General features: G+C 43.5%; 1 protein-coding gene across 1 annotated transcript; it reads right to left on the reverse strand.

Annotated features, from left to right (window-relative positions):
- Positions 1 to 4,572: 4,572 nt before the first annotated feature.
- On the reverse strand, positions 4,573 to 6,884 carry LOC120843578 (4 kDa defensin-like). Its single transcript, XM_040214980.2, has 3 exons — positions 6,803 to 6,884; positions 6,622 to 6,681; positions 4,573 to 4,774 (listed from the first exon to the last, which is right to left on the reverse strand). Exons 1-3 carry the CDS (start codon positions 6,843 to 6,845, stop codon positions 4,653 to 4,655), a joined length of 225 nt encoding a protein of 74 aa, XP_040070914.1. The 5' UTR covers positions 6,846 to 6,884; the 3' UTR covers positions 4,573 to 4,652.
- Between the last annotated feature and the right edge of the window lie 10,806 nt (positions 6,885 to 17,690).

Consider the following 17,690-nt stretch of genomic DNA (forward strand, 5'->3'; position numbering starts at 1 on the left):
CCGAATTTTTATTGTTGAGCCCTCTACCTTCGCTGTCACCCTGCTTTTGTTGTGCGAATTTTTATTTTTGAGCATTCTTTTCGCCATGACCAAGGACATAACTAAATTGCTTGCTGAACTTAAAGATGATCTAAAAAAAGAACACAAACTGTTTCGAGAAACGTTTGAACGCGATTTCAGGACGGAATTTCGTACCGTTCAGTCGGAACTTTAGGGCATAAAGGCTAGCATGGACTTCATAAACAAGGATTATGAAGACATGAAAGCAAAGTTGAAAGCAGCCGAGGAAGCAAACTCCGCTTTGGAAAAAAAAAACTGTCGGTCTTCAAGAAAAGTATGACGTCATGCTCAAGACCGCTCGTGAAACTGAACTGAGACTCATTCAATGCGAGCAGTACTCCCGTAATCGAAACCTGGAAATAAAGGGGATTCCACGAGTTGAAAACGAGGACGTTATGAATCTAATCAGTACTATCGGCGAACTGGTGGGCGAGAACATTGCAGTTTCAGACATAGACATATGTCACCGAGTGCCAACCAGAGACCCTGGAAAGAGTAACTTGATCGTGCAGTTTCAACACAGGCACACGCGTGACCTGATTCTTGAAAAGGCAAAGAAAAAACGAATCACTACTACAGATCTTGGCTTTGATACAGCCGCGCCTGTGTTTGTGAATGAACACTTATGCCCCCCTCTTAAACGGCTACTGGGAATGACCCAGGCTAAAAAGCGAGAGTGCCAATGGCGATATGTCTGGGTTCGGAACTGCAAAATCCTGGCACGAAAATCTGATGACGCTCCCGTTGTTACTATCACTCATGAGGATGACCTTGCTAAAATATGTTAGTTGATTTCTAAAACTAGTACTTTTTTTTTTCCTTATGAACTATCACGAATTAGTTCTACCAACTGATATTGCAAGTTGTTGTGGTACAAAGGATATCGCTGTTTTTCATCTAAATACCCGCTCCGTAAAAAACAAAGTTGATGACATTGTCACTCTTTTTGAGATGTGTAAAGTTACTTTTGACGTTATAATGTTTTCTGAAACTTGGTGTCAGTCTGACCAGGATATGCTAATCTTACCAGGCTATAATAATTTTTCTCTTAATAGAAGTGAACGCAGAGGGGGTGGTGTTTCAATCATGGTAAACCGGGAGTTTCAGTGTGAAAAGCTGCTTTCGTTTACGGAAATCACGGAGAACTATGAAATTTTGAGTTTGAAGTGTGAAAATAAACTCTTTTCTGTTGTTTATCGTCCGCCTTCAACAGATTTCGGCAAATTTTTTTCTTTTTTAGACACTTATTTGGAATTTGCGTCTGCAAATAACTTATCGGTTATCATAGGAGGTGATTTTAATGTGAACATGCAAGAAAACTCGAGTCTGTCACAGCAACTAAATAACATTATTACTTCTTACGGTTTTTTAAACGTAATCACGTCGCCCACTAGAACCACTGATTCGTCAAAAAGTGTGATCGACCTTTTTGTTACAAACGAAACTACACAAGTAAATAGTGCTGGCACTATTTGTAGCGACATTAGTGATCATACTCCAATTTTTATATCTTTCCGTGATTCGAACACAAAGGCTAAAGTAAAAAGAAATGTTTTTTCCTTCCAGTACATATCTGATCAAAGCTTACTGTCGTTTAGAAACGAGATTGCAAGCATAGATTGGACGCCAGTTACGTTACAAGCAAACATAGATGACTCCTACGATAAGTTCCTTAGCATTTTAAAAAAGGTTTATAACAGATGGTTTCCTTACAAAACAACTTCTGCATCAAAGAAAATTCGAAAGCCTTGGGTAACGCCTCTTCATCTTAAAAAAATCACGCATAAGAACCGTTTGTACAAAAATTTCGTTACTACAAGGGACCCGAGTAAATTGATAGTATTCAAAAAGTATCGCAATGCTCTGACGTCGGAACTCAAGAAGGCCAAACATGATTACTACAAAGCTTTATTCAGTGAATGTGCAAAAAAACGTCCAGATGTCGTCTGGAAATCAATAAATGAAATTCTCCAACCCGGCAGACAACATAATTTTTTAGGAGAGCTCCAGGTAAATGGAAAATTGCTGTCTGGAACCTCGCTTGCTGAATGTTTTAACTCTCATTTTGTCAACCTGGCCTCGAGTTCATACTGCGAGGATGCAGTAGAAGGCATTTATCAAAGGGTTAGTGAAACCCTGTTTCTTGATCCAACAACCGAACATGAAGTGTTTCGGGTATTTATGGGCCTAAAAAACAGCAAAACGTGTGATATTGACGACCTTCAAATAAAACCAATTAAATTTGTTCTTGATATAATTACACCATGCCTTGTACATATTTTTAATCTGTGTTTATCGTGCGGAAAATTCCCGCAAAAACTGAAGCTTGCAAAAGTGTCCGTGATATATAAGGGTGGAGATAAGAATGTTCTGTCAAATTATAGACCCATATCTGTTCTGCCTGTTTTTTCAAAGGGACTCGAAAAAATCATTTTTTGTCGTCTGAATAGTTTTTTGTGCAAACACTCCGTGATCACAGAATCTCAGTTTGGCTTTAGAAAAGGAAGATCTACCGAATCTGCGCTTCTTTTGCAAAAAGAAATCATATTACAAAATATAGAAAGCAAACTCTTGACACTTGGCATCTTCATTGATTTTAGTAAAGCCTTCGACTGTCTCAATCATGGCATACTCATTGACAAACTAAGTAGGTATGGTATACGCGGTCCATCACTTTCACTTCTGTATTCTTACTTATATGAATGTAGGCAATCTGTAATCATCGATGGTCACTTCTCATCACTGTTGCAGATTAAGTATGGCGTGCCACAAGGTAGCATTTTGGGTCCGTTGCTCTTTAATATTTATATCAATGATCTTGTGAATATTTCCGAAAATGTCAAATTTGTCTTGTATGCCGACGACACCAGTCTGTTCCTCAGTGACGCGGATGCGGATAACCTAATAACCAAAGGAAATTTAATTTTGTCTAGATTTTTTTTGTGGTCGCGAATAAATGGCCTATATATTAATGATACAAAAACAAACGCAATTTTATTTAAACCGTCCAATAAACAGGTAAATATAAATGAAACTCTCCATTTTCAATCCACGCCGATTGAATTAGTGAAAGAACATAAAACATTAGGTATTATATTTTCAGATAACTTACAGTGGGATAAACACATAAACCAGGTCGTCAGCAAATTATGCAAAATTGTAGGTGTGCTTGCACGTTGTCGAGCCATTCTCCCCGAAAAAATAAAACTACAAATATATCATGCATTATTTAAATCCCAAATATCCTATTGCCATCTCGTTTGGGGCACGACCACAGGGACAAATCTGAACAGAATATTATTACTACAAAAAAAAGTTTTGCGCTTTGTTGGAAACGTTCATTTCTTAGCCCACACAGAGGCTCTATTTTCACGATACAAAATTATAAATATACATCGTTTTTATGAGTACCTTTTGACTCGATCATTTCTTTTTTCTTCCCCTGAATCTATTAATTTTCTGAAACAGACATCGGGATTAATCAAAAACATACCCACCATCTGCACCCGCTACTCCGAGGAATGGAAAGTGTTTCCGTTTCGCACGAACTACAGTTACCAGTCTTTAAAACATAATCTACCCTCATTGCTAAACAAATATTGCGTAGATGACGTGGACATCTACAATATAAACCCTAAGTCATTGTACTTACTTTTTGTATAGAGCTGTTTTCGTTAACCTGTGAAACCTAGGTCTCTTTTATATATGTATTTTACGTATTGCTGTAATCTCTGCAGTTATTTTTGTATCGCCATAGCTGTCTGCCAAGTGCACGGGGCCCGGACCCCGTCAAGTCAACATTTGTTGACTTTTTGTCCGTGGCTCCGGCGTCTGTAACCCATACGGATGCAAAAATAAAAATTATTATAAATTATAAATTATATATCTTGAAAGCTTTGAAATTACGGGCTTATAACGACACGATAATTTCTTTGTATGTTGTTTGAAAAAAAAAAGCAAAATTAAACGTTTTGCTGAATTGCATATATATACAGTGTGATGCTCGCATTTGGTTCTTTATTCATTCACGGCCCATTTAAACTTTTTTAATGATCGTACTGTTGTTGGTTGTCTTTATTGTTGTTTTTCATTTATTGTTGCCTATCTTGTTGGGGATTGCCAATGTATGTCTTGCTTAGGACAGATTCGCGGCCTATTAATTCTGCCCAACCCCTTGCACATAAATTCGCAGCTGGCCGGTCTAATCTCGTTCCCAGCGATTTATCGCGCCAGAAACGCCCGTGCTGGGTTTTCTTTTCACCACTACGGCCGGGGTCTTTTTTGGGGGGGCAAATTTATGACGCCGCATCATGTACTAAACGCAACAAATAAAATTGCCAGTGAAAATATAATAGCTTTGCGTTCAATTAGCTACAATACTAAAGACAGATTGTGAACCAACGTAAGGAGTTTATTGAACGGCCATCGCAAGGACGGTAAACACGCTGTTACAGAAGTCGGTGTGCTTCCAAGACAAGAACATCCTCACAAATAAGCTCACGGTACACCGAAAAGCACCATAGATTCCTGTCTAACGTATCAATGTCGAATGCCTCCTCACATTTGGGGTGGCATAGTAGCGTCGGTTTTTTCTAGTTGTGGTAGCATGTGCACGTCTGCTTGATAAATCCCGCGCAGTAACCTCCGCGTCGTCCGATGCTCTGGCAGTGCCTGTGACACGCACCTTGGTCGAAGGGACATCCAAAGCCACGTCCTGAAAAAACACATTTATAGCGAATTACCACTAACCTTACATTTTAAAAGCTCGCACACGTATATTGAACGACTTGCATAAAACATTAATCATTCGCAACCGCTTAATCAATTTTGGCAATATAAATAGCGATTGGTGTCGCTTCTAATAGAAAGATTTTTTATAAGAATGAACACGAGCAAAATGAATTGCGCTTCTGCGGAAAAAGAAGCATAGAGCTTGATCTCTACCTTTCACTTCGTTCGTGAACCACATAACGTCCGATTGCCACAAAATCCGAAGGGATAAGTAAGAAACAAAAACTAGGAAAGTAATGTCATATTGCAGTCAACTCGAAACTTGAACAAAATCAAATAACGCTTTTTATAAGTAACAAAATAATCAACTGTTTTTGTTACAGTGTGACGGGTATTGCTGCAATGAGAAGTTGTTAATAAAGCTATACTCAACATTTACTGTAATTCCTTCTTCCGCTTTGTTATCAGTGATCCAAAGGATGATCGCGATTCTGAGAGGCTACCGACCTGAACCAACCCCAACTAGAATAATCAAAGCCTGCACACGAGAATTTCGACGTCATCACGGTGAAATTGTGCGAATATAGAAATTGGACGCGAGTGGTGCGTCATCGCTCGGTCGGGTCTCGTGTCCAATCAACGCGCTGAAGTACGCTCGGCTTAGGGCTCGGGTCCAATGGCCGAGTTTGCGCCATCCGGCTGTGATGACGTTCCATGGATAAAGAGTCGGGCGTTCGGAGGCCTTCGTTATTCTATATGGTGTTGCATGAGCTCTTTTTAGTTCACTTATGAAGATACGACCAAGCCCACAAGTGCGACCCAAGTAACAGTTGATAAACACTTGAGATATATGTAATAATACGTTGTGCATCAATACTAAAAAAAACATAAACCTGTGCTACTACGAAAGTAAATTCACAATTCAGCATATTCACATAATAGCTGTGATATACACGCGGCCTGTTTTTCTTTTTGTTTGTTATTGTCATGATGTGCTATACCTGTGAAATAATAACTGGCTTAATTTGATATCATGATTCAACAAATTGCTTTGAGAAAATCGAGAAAGCTATGAACATAAAATGGCGAAAATAGTGTGTCGTACGGCGTGGGGGATATTCGGATGACGCACAGACTGGAAAGCTCTTTGGCTAAAGCTTCCACAGATGTCGCTCATTTGATTCAGTTCAAACATATTCGCCGATGAAGAAAGGACGAAAACCTTTTGCTTTGAAGTATTTCCGTCACTGTTGTTGGCCCCTTGAGTAGCTCTGAACGTTTGGCTATCGGACCTGCATTGACTCTTGCACGCACACTTTGAAGATAGGTTCCTTAAAGTCCTTAACGTGGCTTCCTAATGCAGACGCTGTGGCAAATCGGGTGGCTGCCATCTGATTTTGATGTGTGGAGAAGCGTAAGTCGTTCCAATAATAGATTTTTGCCTGCGACCAGCTTTGTCTACTAGGATTTTAAAGGCGTTTTGAAAAAAAGTAGTAGCTCTCCGTATGGTAGCCTTCCGCGCATGCTGAGAGCGGCCTAGCTGATGGGCGGAATATTTGCGGAATCTTAAAATCCACGCATGCGCACAGCCAATCAATTTGGTATTCTTGTCTTGGTGATAAGCGCTCAAAAAGATTTCCGACGTTACAATGCTACATAGCATAGCAGAAAAGGCGTGTTGTTTTACTCGTGGAAAATTCTGGAGTTTAGTCGGATCAAAATACTTGCAACAACATCACAATACAAACTATTATCCCCTTCTTGCCTAAAGATTACTGTATGTTTCTTAATGTTTTTACTGATACTAATATTTGGGTTGGCGTTACTCACGAACTCGAACGTGAGCCACTTGCTCCTCTTCTTCTTGTGCGCTGGAGGTCATAAACGCTCCTGAAAAAGTTAAGAAACATGCGGGACATTAGTTAATAGGGTTCATAACTAAGAACTCAAAAAGCAGCTTCCGAGTTCACAGTTTGAGATTTTAATGAATAACTACCAATCATTTACTCACCAGCAACGAGAAGGGTGATCAAGGCAACAGCAAAGACCTTCATGATTTCAAGGTTGATGATGCGGTGTTCTACTTGGCCTGTGTTCTGCCTCACGAACAAAAATATTTATGATTGTTAAAATTGCTTTAATCATAACACCAAAATAACTTTTAACAATTTGCGCAATTCAACTACTAGTTCTACATTAAATAAAGAATAAATGTATTTTACCGCAACATTACTCTTACACGTTTTGTTTTAATAAAAAAACAAGAATAGGCATGAATTAAAAAAAAAAGAAGAAAAGAGTGAGAAGCGGTGCCACCATAAGTTAGCAACCCTACTGACCTTCGTTGAGCTCTACGCAAAGGGGGCCGTGGTGTCTAACAGGAGTCCAAAGGTCTTATATAGTTGCAGTCCAAACAATCCAACGAGGAAAAAGTCCTTTTTACAGCTAGGGTTTTTCCCTTCACAGTGCCTGGAGTTGCAGGTCATTGCAACGTCCGAATCAACCTTCTCCAACTCTACTTCCGGCCTTAAGTTTTGTTTTACGCATGTATTCCTGCGAGCGTATCGCAAATCCGGTGTTGGAGACGTGTCATGAAATTGTCTTGGCGCAGGCGCAAGGTGCGCCTGGTGTCATCTTGTAGATGACAAGCGATAGCTACAGGAATGCCTGCCACGCCAAGAGGCGTGACAGTGACCCAACGCTGCGTGAAGCACGCCGTGGCGTGTACCATACACGGATCACGAGCCCTGTCCGAACGGCGAGACTGGCTGGGATCACAGCGACAGCAGGATGCATTTGTAGCAGCTCCTTTTATCTTTGATAATTGTGGTGATAAAGATTTGTTTGTTTTTATACCCGCAAACGTCTTTCGGTCTCCACAATCAATTTCAATGGCTTTGTTCAATTTTGTGATCCGTGTTTAATGATCCTGTTTTTAGTGTTTTCTTACATGCGCATAACACTCTAAAACGTTCCCTTACATTCACTTTTTTTATGACACCCTGGGCCAATCATTACGATTTTATCAAATATGCCAATAAGCGGTAAAGCCCCTAAAAAGATTAGTTTAAAAATTAGAAAAAAAGACATCTCTGTAAATATGAAAATTAAATTGACCCTGACGTCACTTTTACGGTGATCGTAATGACCGGGTATTTCTACGAGGAACATTAAATGGTCCTTTTCTTTCAAGACCATAGTTGTAGACCTCTCATAAAAATATTGCTTTTTTTTTTTATAGAAAGCAGCTTCCAGCTTTGCCACGTTTAAAAAATAACTAAAAAGAAAAAAGTTTTTTTTTTTTTTTAAGCAGTCTAATTGGGACAAGCATGTCACAAAAAGATGTTCCGCGAAGAAAAATTATAAGTATTTTCGCCACTGGTCGTGATTTATCCGGACTCAGAACCTCTCCACATTTGAAACTCCCGCTCTTTCGACCCCCCGGAGGAGAAGTACGCCCCGACCCTCAGTCTCCCTGCGTTGCGGAGCTGAACGACGCAGCGTCTCGACTCCCGGTAAGATCTGGCAACAAGGCAAGTTAAACATGGCGCCGGTATTGTTTTGGTTTGAGGCAACGTTACTAGAACCACTCAGCTGCGAAACTGCCATAGAGACTGCTCAAAAAAGTGTCCCCGATCTGTCCTCGAGCACCGAGCTAACGGCGAACACAACACCGCCATTTCTCCCGCAGCGGCCACTGAAGGAACTGCCCGTGACGGTTATTTGGCTTTAATCCGCCACTTTTGCTCCAAAATAGACAGAGTGGAAGAGGTTACAGGGGCGCCACCCCCGTCTCCCCAGCGGACACGCCGCGTTTTACTATCGTAGTTATAATGCACCTAGGTCGGGACGGGCTACCCGAAAGCACCGCTGAGGCATGGTTGTATAAAAACAATATTAATTGTGCCGCAAAACCTTGCAAACTAAAGATTTTAAAAACATTACGCGCCCTTCATTTTGTATTAACCTCTCATAAATTTTCTACAAAAAGAGTCTTTTCCGTTTGTTTTTACGCAAAAACATGCTTTCTAAAAGCTCAAGGTGACCACAGTACAGATAAATGATAAAGAGTGGCGCTGTTGTCGTATTTAGCTCGGTCTCGGTGGACGCCTGCGGCCCAGGTTTCGAAGGCGAGTTTCCCAACTGAGTATTTTAGTAATGTTGGTTGGACGGTGCACGAGAAGCTGCGGGGTTTGCGAGCACATAGCGAAGACGTGACCGAAGAAGTGCCCCTGTGATGTTCCCGGACGACGGAAAGCATCATTCGTAATCGTCATGTGTGCTTGGAAAGCGAAGGGAGTCAAAGAATCCACGAGTGCACAACCACAAGCCAAGGTTCACGACAGCGCTGCGTTGACTTCGGCGATCTAGTTCTGTTTAATGCAACACGGCGATGTGACAAAGAGCTGAAACGTTCGTGGTGTGTGTAATGCGGCGCTTGGAGGTAGACACCCACACTAACACGGAGCGCAATTTTGTTGTTGTGGGGTAGAGGTTCAACGGGTTCAGTCCCGTCGTCGTCAGCTGATCCAGTCAAACTAGTCCGGGAGGACGCATCGAGCGTTTTTAAAAGTAAATCTTCCTTCCCTCTATTTTAAAATGTGGAAGATTTCCGACGCATACCCCGAGTCAAAAGCTGTGGGCGTTTTCAACAAAATTACGTCGTTTTAATTGAACAGTGAACTGCGAATTGTTGTCCTAGATCTGCAGCTTTTATGCTTTGTGTTGTTGAACTGCATTTGCACAGCGACGTGTTGCGCTCATCGTGCGGTGTGAACAAATTTGGGCAAGATTTCCTACCTGCCCACTGATGCGTGAACTGAGACCATTTTATACGTAGTGAACATAGTGTTTTTTTATTTTGTGTGCCTCGTCGCGGACGTTAGGTGCACCCGGTGTGAATCTCGACGGCCTCCGGAGAGATATGACGAGAACGTAACTGGACACGTTTGTCGCTACGCGACCGCCCGATTGACTCCAGCCAAATGGCATTCCTTTTCGGGGCGAAATGGCCGCTGGAAGGCTAGCTCTCGGGATCACTCATGTGAAATCTCCGGAAAGTCGGCAACTGCACGCGCAAACAAGCAAAAAAAAACAAAAAAAAAACGAAAAGAGCACGTTAAGCAAGCAAGGAGAAAACCGAAAAAACCGCGCTATGAAAGCCGAAACCCCGCGTCGCTTCCCATCATTAACACCTGCGACAGCTGCTAAACACACACTACATCACTTCAAAAAGTCTCACTCAAGCCCCTGGATCAGCACGAAACATTGACCACTTCGGCGAAACGATTAGTGGAGGTAGGCGATACAGGCGGGAGCGGAGACTTCGGCAATACTCCGTCGGCCATGAAAGGATGGCGAAGCTTTTGTTTCTTATGGTATGAATCCAAACGGAAGTACCCGTCTTGTAAACCTTTTGTAAAGTAATATCTCTCATCACATGGGTTATTCTTTAAACGTAAAAGTATGCCGCTCAAGAGGATATTGCAACATATAACAAAGGTTTTACGACCAAGATCAAAGCTGTCCATCAAACTCTTAGCCAATGAGAAGTATAGCAGTCGATTGGGATTAACATCACGGAATCAAAACTTCTTGCCGCGCGGTTTAAAACGGACGAAATAGCCGCAAACTAAAATCAGTCTCATGCAATAAATATTGCTGTAAATTTTTTTTTCTCTCGGAAAATTTTTTTGACATGCTTGTCCCAACTAGGCTGTTAAAAGAAATCTTTTTTTTTCTTTGCAGTCACCCTTTAAAGGCAGCCTTTGCTATTTTCTTCTGCATTCTTTGTTATTCCTTCCATTTCAATTTACCACATTTCCATTAATTGCATGCATCACTTTCATAACGACACCCAGGTGCAGCGAGTATTAACTGTTTTAATTAACTCAATATTTATTTTATCTAAGCTTTTTTGACTAATTTGTAATCTCACTGTGCATCATCTCCTGAACATCAAATGTTTAACAGCAAAGATTATAAAGATGGAAATGAATGCATGAAATAATAAATGAATCACCTTACGTATTGCCGTCCGTGAAAACCTAGCAAATAGACAGAAAGTCCGGAGTTTGAGCTCTATATTTTTTCATCTTCCGATTAAGACTTAACTGCGTTTCAGACCAAAGTTCTGAATTGAACTTTCTATGTCACACCTATTTCGCTTTACAGATCTGTCGCTTGTTTTGGAAGCTCACAAAGTTGGCGGGGATCCCATGTGCCGAACTGCAACAGTGTTATAAAATATTTTGTGTTGCATATTATATTACCGCTTGCATGATAGAGAAGATACGCTTCTCCGTTCATCTAGGCCAGGGGTCTGAAGCACGCGGCGCCCGGGCCGCGTGCGGTACGCGACTCGCTGGTACGTGGCCCGTAGACAACCGGTGACCAGTCCTGGTTCCAATGTAACGAGCACTAGAAATGGCATGCGCCATAGTGATCACACCTCGCCCATTCATTTTCGCTAGAAACGCAGCTCTGCTCTTCTAACGTATTCAGATAGGTCTTATTTATCTGCGTTCATCTTCCCTTTGTTTCGCTTTATTTGTTTGCTTCATTTTTTTTATGCACAACAGTTAATTTATTAGGCTGCAAACGCGAGCTATTCGTTGAAGAATGCATCTCGGCTACGTGAACTCTCAATCAAAAAGAACAACTGCCAAAAAAAAAAAAAAAAAAGAAAACTCGCAATTTTTGACATAAGAAAAAAAAAATTACCATTAAAAGACAAATATTTGTTCAGGTGTTGTAGTGAAAATCGACTGGGAAGCGAGGTCTGTCAAATTAAGTGATTGTTTTTTGGAGAAACATTTAGCTTGGTTAATTCCTGAGTAAATTGAGCAACGGGAACGACAGTGTACTTGCTTTCTTGCTCTATTTAAATTCCAGCACGTTGGCCGGGCGGCGTCATTTTAATTACTGTTATCAGATCAGGTAAGAGACCAAAGTTTCGTATAAGATAATCAAATCTAAAGACGTCACTGGCAAAACTGAGTTTACAAAAAGAGTTCCGCAGAAGGTCTCCTCTACTAACCCCCCCCCCCCCCCCCCCCCCTCTCTCCGGTCTAACGATAGCCCACGGTCTTTCCGGTGTGGACTATCTGGCCCCCGCACTCAAATGCGTTTGTGATCACTGATCTAGAAGATTAGCTGACACTCTTACCCCGAGCATAAATGATAATGACCTTGTCTCTACTTCGTTTCCCCTGAGGTCCGTGCGCGGCCGATCTTATGAGCGGGAGGACCAATCAAACGTGGCAAAAAGCGCATCTTCATGGCGTGCTCTTTTCGCTTGATAGGACAAGCCGGCGGACGACCACGTACAGAGAGACGGCGAGCAGCAGCTGGTCCTCTTAGGTGCAGAGAGCGCGCCATGAAATATGGCCCCTGCTGCGGCCATTTTTGCCGTCGACGAGCCGACTTCTTGATCACCGGCAACTATTACCTTCAAAAAGAGGCCAACAGGTAAAACATCGAGTACCAACTAATGCTCCCTATTTATGTCGTCAACCACCCCAGCTAACGTATTTAACCACAAAGCAAAAATAACGCCAGTGAGGCGGAAAATGTTGCATCCTCAAATATAAAATTATAGGGCGAAAGCCCTCCAGCATGAATCTGAAGAGATTTCGATGAGGAAGTATAACGCAAGACTCCTTGCTCAAACAAGTAATCACCAGTTTTTGTTTTGATTTCTTTCTTCTTCTAAGATTGAAAAGTTGACCTAATAACATTCTATTGGTGTAGCCTGCAAAGTGTCCTTTTTGGGCTTCAATCAATGACGTAAACTTTGGCGTCCGCCCTTTGAAATGAAGAATAAGCACCGATGTCGCATTCTCGCTAAAAGTGTCCCAAGGTGTACGTTACGCGAAACCGTCCAATATTATGGGGCGGCGGAGAAAAGCTCACCGCAGAAAAGCTCACCGGAGAAAAGCTCACCGGAGAAAAGCTCACCGGAGATAAGCTGACCGGAGAAAAGCTCACCGCAAAACCGGTGGATGCGGAGAAAAGCTCACCGGCCTTTGAGCGGATGCGGAGAAAAGCTCACCGATATTTTTTTAGCTTAGCTTGAATCTGCGTCAAACGTGGCAATTTGACACAATTCGCATTCGTCACTTCATTAAAAATATGTCCTCTTTTCTGTAATATTCTTGAAGTTCATTGGGCATATTTATCAATTCCTCAGAGATTAGTAATCACCTATTCTATAAATTAATGAAGCAGCAAGCATAAAATCAAAATATCTTACACCGATAAAAGACGCAACAATTTATTGACAGCTAACAGCGCGCCGTCGCTAGCTCCGTAAGATGAAGAGGTTTGTTCTTTGCGAGCTATAATCAATAGCGGTGTGTGAACCGGTTCAGCTCCAAATATTGTGTAGTGCCTAATAGATAAGAAGGTGTTTGTTGATGTAGTCAGTGTCGGCTACGCTGTTTTCTTTCTGTTAATTTCAATAACAAAACTTTAGTTGCGAGAACAATTTCGCTTTTCGTGTTTGTTTTCTTCACACCGTCGTCGTCGTTTGAGCGGTTTTCATCATGTATAACGTTTACCAATTCGCCCTATTCGCTGCATAACAGAAGACTACTTCTTCTATAGGTTACGAGAAAAAACGGTGCCATTACGCAGCTCCGAAGGTCATGGGTGGCTCAGCGTAGAAGGGCACTCAGTATCACAAAAAGGGAACGTGTGAAAACAGGCTAGAAAACGTGCATGTCCGTGGAAGAAAGAAGCCTCGATATCCTATTGACTGTTTTATCCTGTTTTCAAAGGTTAACAAACGCTTCAAAGAAAATTTCAAGCACCGCGGTGTTGCGCATGCACTTTTGCATTTTCGGCAGTTAGAGCTTTGATTTTTTAGGTTTTATGCAGACATCACTCTCAGAAAAAAAGGGTGTATGTGGGTGTATCGCGCACCCTTACACCCCCCTTCGACTGGAGACACCCGGCGAGCGTAATCGCACTCCCATCACGCGGATCCTCCTCTCCCAAAAGAATCGGCGGGCGAGGCGAGGGTGTTGCCAGGTGCACCATTACACCCCCCCCCCCCTCCCCTTTTCCTTTTTCAAAAAGGGGAGAGGGAGTGCTATCAGGAGAGCGCAAGAAAACAAACAAAATGCGCGCGGTAATAGTGTAGAGCGCGCGTCCTGATTAGCGGTCACTGGTTACACGTCATCCGACTGACAACCTATCGCGATAGCGATCACGTTTCGCGCGTTATCTGGCCTTCGTGTTGCTAGGAGACTTGACCTCCTCACCTCCTGCATTCCATCTTGGCTAGCTTCGGTGGCCATGCTTTTGCTTCGGCTGGCGGGTGACATCGCCTTTGTTCATTCGCGCTATTTTGAATTGCGTGTTTTTTTAGAAGGTGGTTGGACAAAGCGGATCGTGTTCACGAAGCGATGCTTGGCACGTAGCTGCACTGCAGTCACAAACCAAGATGTCCCCCCCCCCCCCCCCCCCCCCGATAAATCATAAAGGTAAGTCTGCCGTTTACATGCACTCGTTGGATGCTGCGTTTTCCGAGGCATGGGGCCTGCTAGCTGGGGACGTGCTTTCCTTTTTCTCCTGTTTATGTCAGAGTTTCTTCGCTTTTGTATTTGTGGCATGTGTGCGCGGTGGCGGTGCCCGGTTCTCTGAGTGTACAAACGAGCACGACATCGCCGCTTCGAGACATTATACTTGCGTGTAGAGCTGGCGTCATTCAGAGCGACGGGTCTCTATCGTTTCGCCAAAAAACACTTTTTGTGGACAGATGTTTCATGGACACTCGTTCGTCGACACTACCGTTCCATCGACAGTCGTTACGCGGATTTAGCATTGTAGGGGCATTTCGTCGCGGGTGTATCCTACACGTACTATCCGCTTCGTGGCAACAGTGTGAGGCAGCTTCTTACAGAAAAAAGGTAGTTTGTGCTGTCGATGAAGCATTCTGGCGATGAATCATCGCGTACCTATAAAACGATATGTCGGTGAAACGTAGTTCGATTGCAGAGCAACATGCTCGCGCTTGTTACCGGCTTCGCTCGCACGTATGGTTATGCAATGCGATTTTCAGTGGGGATGATGGAACTAAGGTGGCGCTTCGGGACAAAGTGACCTATAAAAGATTTCTTTTATAGGTCACCTATGGGAGTCGGAGTTGCGCGTTCATTTTCGTAGCGCCGTCTTTCCTGCACGGCATGTTGATCCAGCTCCTCGCGCGACTTTTGGACCTCTTGGCGAATATGTGCTGCCACCTCGACACGAGGCTGAGTGTCGAGAAAACAACGCGCGCGCAAGGCTTCTCCCACCCGTTCAACACCCAAAACGTCAGCTACATCCTGTTCAACCATTGAGGCGCTGTGACCTAGATACCATCGTGCGTAATCTTCCGCCCCCGAGGTCGACACAACGAAACCATATTCCCTCCCTGCTCGGCCACTACGAAGAGGGAGAGGGTACTGGAACCATTGACTCTCGAACCGACGAGGCGCGCGGCGCGCTCAAAAGCAGGGGTGCGTACGGCGGGGCGCGTGCAACGTTACTTTCTTGCACGGTACGTGGTCGGATCTCGGCAAATAGCGGAGCGGCGGCACGTAGAAAATAGACGCGCAACTCTGGCTCCCGTAGGGAGCCTATACAGGAACTGGTACTCTAGTACAGCATTCAGATTATAAGCTCCAGCCAGACTTGCGCGTCTGGTTTCCACGTGCCACCGCGCCGCTATTTGCCGATATCCGATCACGTGAGGAGCAGACTCCAAATGCCGTGCAAGAAGGCCACCGGTACGGCGGCTTCGCCGACGGTGCAAGCGCCTCGGTGTGCATACCCCCGCTTTTGCCTCCTCCTGTCCTGTTTTCCCGGAAATGAGGAGGTAGAGCGCCACGGCCGCTATTCCCCGAATTCAGTCACGTGAGGAGCAGACTTGAAGTGCAGGAAAGCCGGAGCTACTGGGATGAGCGCGCAACTCCTGACTCCCGTAGGCTGCCTCTGCAGGAACTCTAGGGCAGCATGGAGTTCCTGCGTAGGCACCCTACGGTAGCCAGAGCAGGGTTGCCAGGTATTTGCAGATTAACCCGTCAAAATTTCCTGATATTGTGCCCAAGAATAGCCACATGTCGGGCTATAAAAATAGCCCAACACAAAATTTCATACAAGGTATTTACGTCTCTTTGGAACACGGGTAACATGATACATGACATAAGACAATTATTTACAGAAGAAGGCACTAAGAGGATAAAGCGTCCCCATGTATATTTTAGTGCAGCGAAACGAGGGGGTTCTCAAACATCTGTTAAGCTGCCCCCACTCCTCTTCCTCCCTCCTTCTGGAAACACGTGCCTCCACCCGTGCCTGCGGTATTAAATCGTGCCAAAAAACTTCAGAAAAACGATATTGCACCTCCGCAACCAACACCAATGAGGGTCCACATATTGTATTTGCACGCTTGTGATTTAGATATTTTCCTTTAATAACTTCTTGAGTTGATTGTTTTTCTCTACCCGGCGCAGAAATATCATGTTTAAGGCTTTGAAAATTGTTGAATATCGGGTATGAGATAGCTTAATAGCCAACCACCAGATTTTCCTGCCTATTACAAAACTGAGTAGCCCAATTGGGCTGTTTATAGCCCAATCTGCCAACCCTGAGCCAGAGCTGCGCGTTCACCCCGGAGCACCGGCTTTCCTGCAGGGGACGAAATTCTGCTCCTCATCTGACTGGATTGGGCGAACAGCAACGTGCTCCTTCTCCTTTCCTGAAAAACAGGAAAGGAGGAGGAGACAAAAGCAGGGGAACGTACGCTGAGGAGATTGCAACGTCTGCGAAACGGCCGTATCGGCGGCTTTCCTGCACAGTATTTGGATTTTGCTCCTCACATGATCGGATCTAGGCGAATAGCGGCGTGTCAGCGTGTGGATAATAGACGCACAACCCTGACTACCGTAGAGAGCCTATGCAGGAACTCTAGGACAGCATGCACCAGCTTCGGTGTGTGTGGTGCTCAGTTTGGCGTTACTTTGAGAGCTCTATTCGGAAACATGTGCAGTGGCTGTACCCGCGGATGCTAACTTTTTCGAAGCTCGAGTTTGGCTAACTTTGAATTGTCATGTTGGTACCCTACTTGTCAGACTCTTTCTTGGGCAAAATTTGTAATATTAGACTACACGTTTTATTGCATTTTTCATTTGTGAAGCATACACTTTGTGACACTACAGCAACAATTAGGTGTCGCAGTGTTAATGGTTCAAAAACGCGAGTGTCTCCTTGTGCTTGTAGTATGCAAGTCATCTCACGCACCTGTGAAATGTGAGATAACATAAGATGCTTGGTTAGATCACGTGTACTAATGACTCGAATCTCTAAGGCACAGGAGTGAAGCTCTGCTGCTAGCACAGATGTCGCCATAGTCTCGAGGCACCGTCTGGCAAGGTAAGCGATCAACTAGCCTGCTGATTTTTGTTTTCTTGTCAGATTGTTAAGCATATATTGTGAAATTAGGCTAAGTGCTTGCTTAGATCAAGTGTACTAACGACTTTCATCTCTACTGCATAGGCGAGAGGCTCTGCTTGTAGCACTGTCGCTACCATAGTCCCGATGCCCTTTCTGGGTAGGTAAGCAACCAACTATTCTGCACTGTTTTTTTGTTTCTTTTTGTTTGTAATACATGTATTGTGAAATTGGGCTTGGTGCCTAGCTAGGTCACGTTTACTAATGACTATTTGCACCTAGCAGTGATGCCATCATTGTCCCGAGGCACGTTCTGGCAAGGTAAGCAATTCACTACCCTGCGGACCCTATTTTCTTTTTTTCTTCTTCTTTACTTGTCAGGCTGCTAAGTAAAATTGTGTGACTAGGCTAGGTGCTTGTCTAGATCGCGTATACTAATGAGTAATCTAATGCACAGGAGA

Source organism: Ixodes scapularis, unplaced genomic scaffold (assembly GCF_016920785.2).
Source record: "Ixodes scapularis isolate PalLabHiFi unplaced genomic scaffold, ASM1692078v2 PGA_scaffold5__190_contigs__length_132052651, whole genome shotgun sequence".
NCBI lineage: Eukaryota > Metazoa > Arthropoda > Arachnida > Ixodida > Ixodidae > Ixodes > Ixodes scapularis.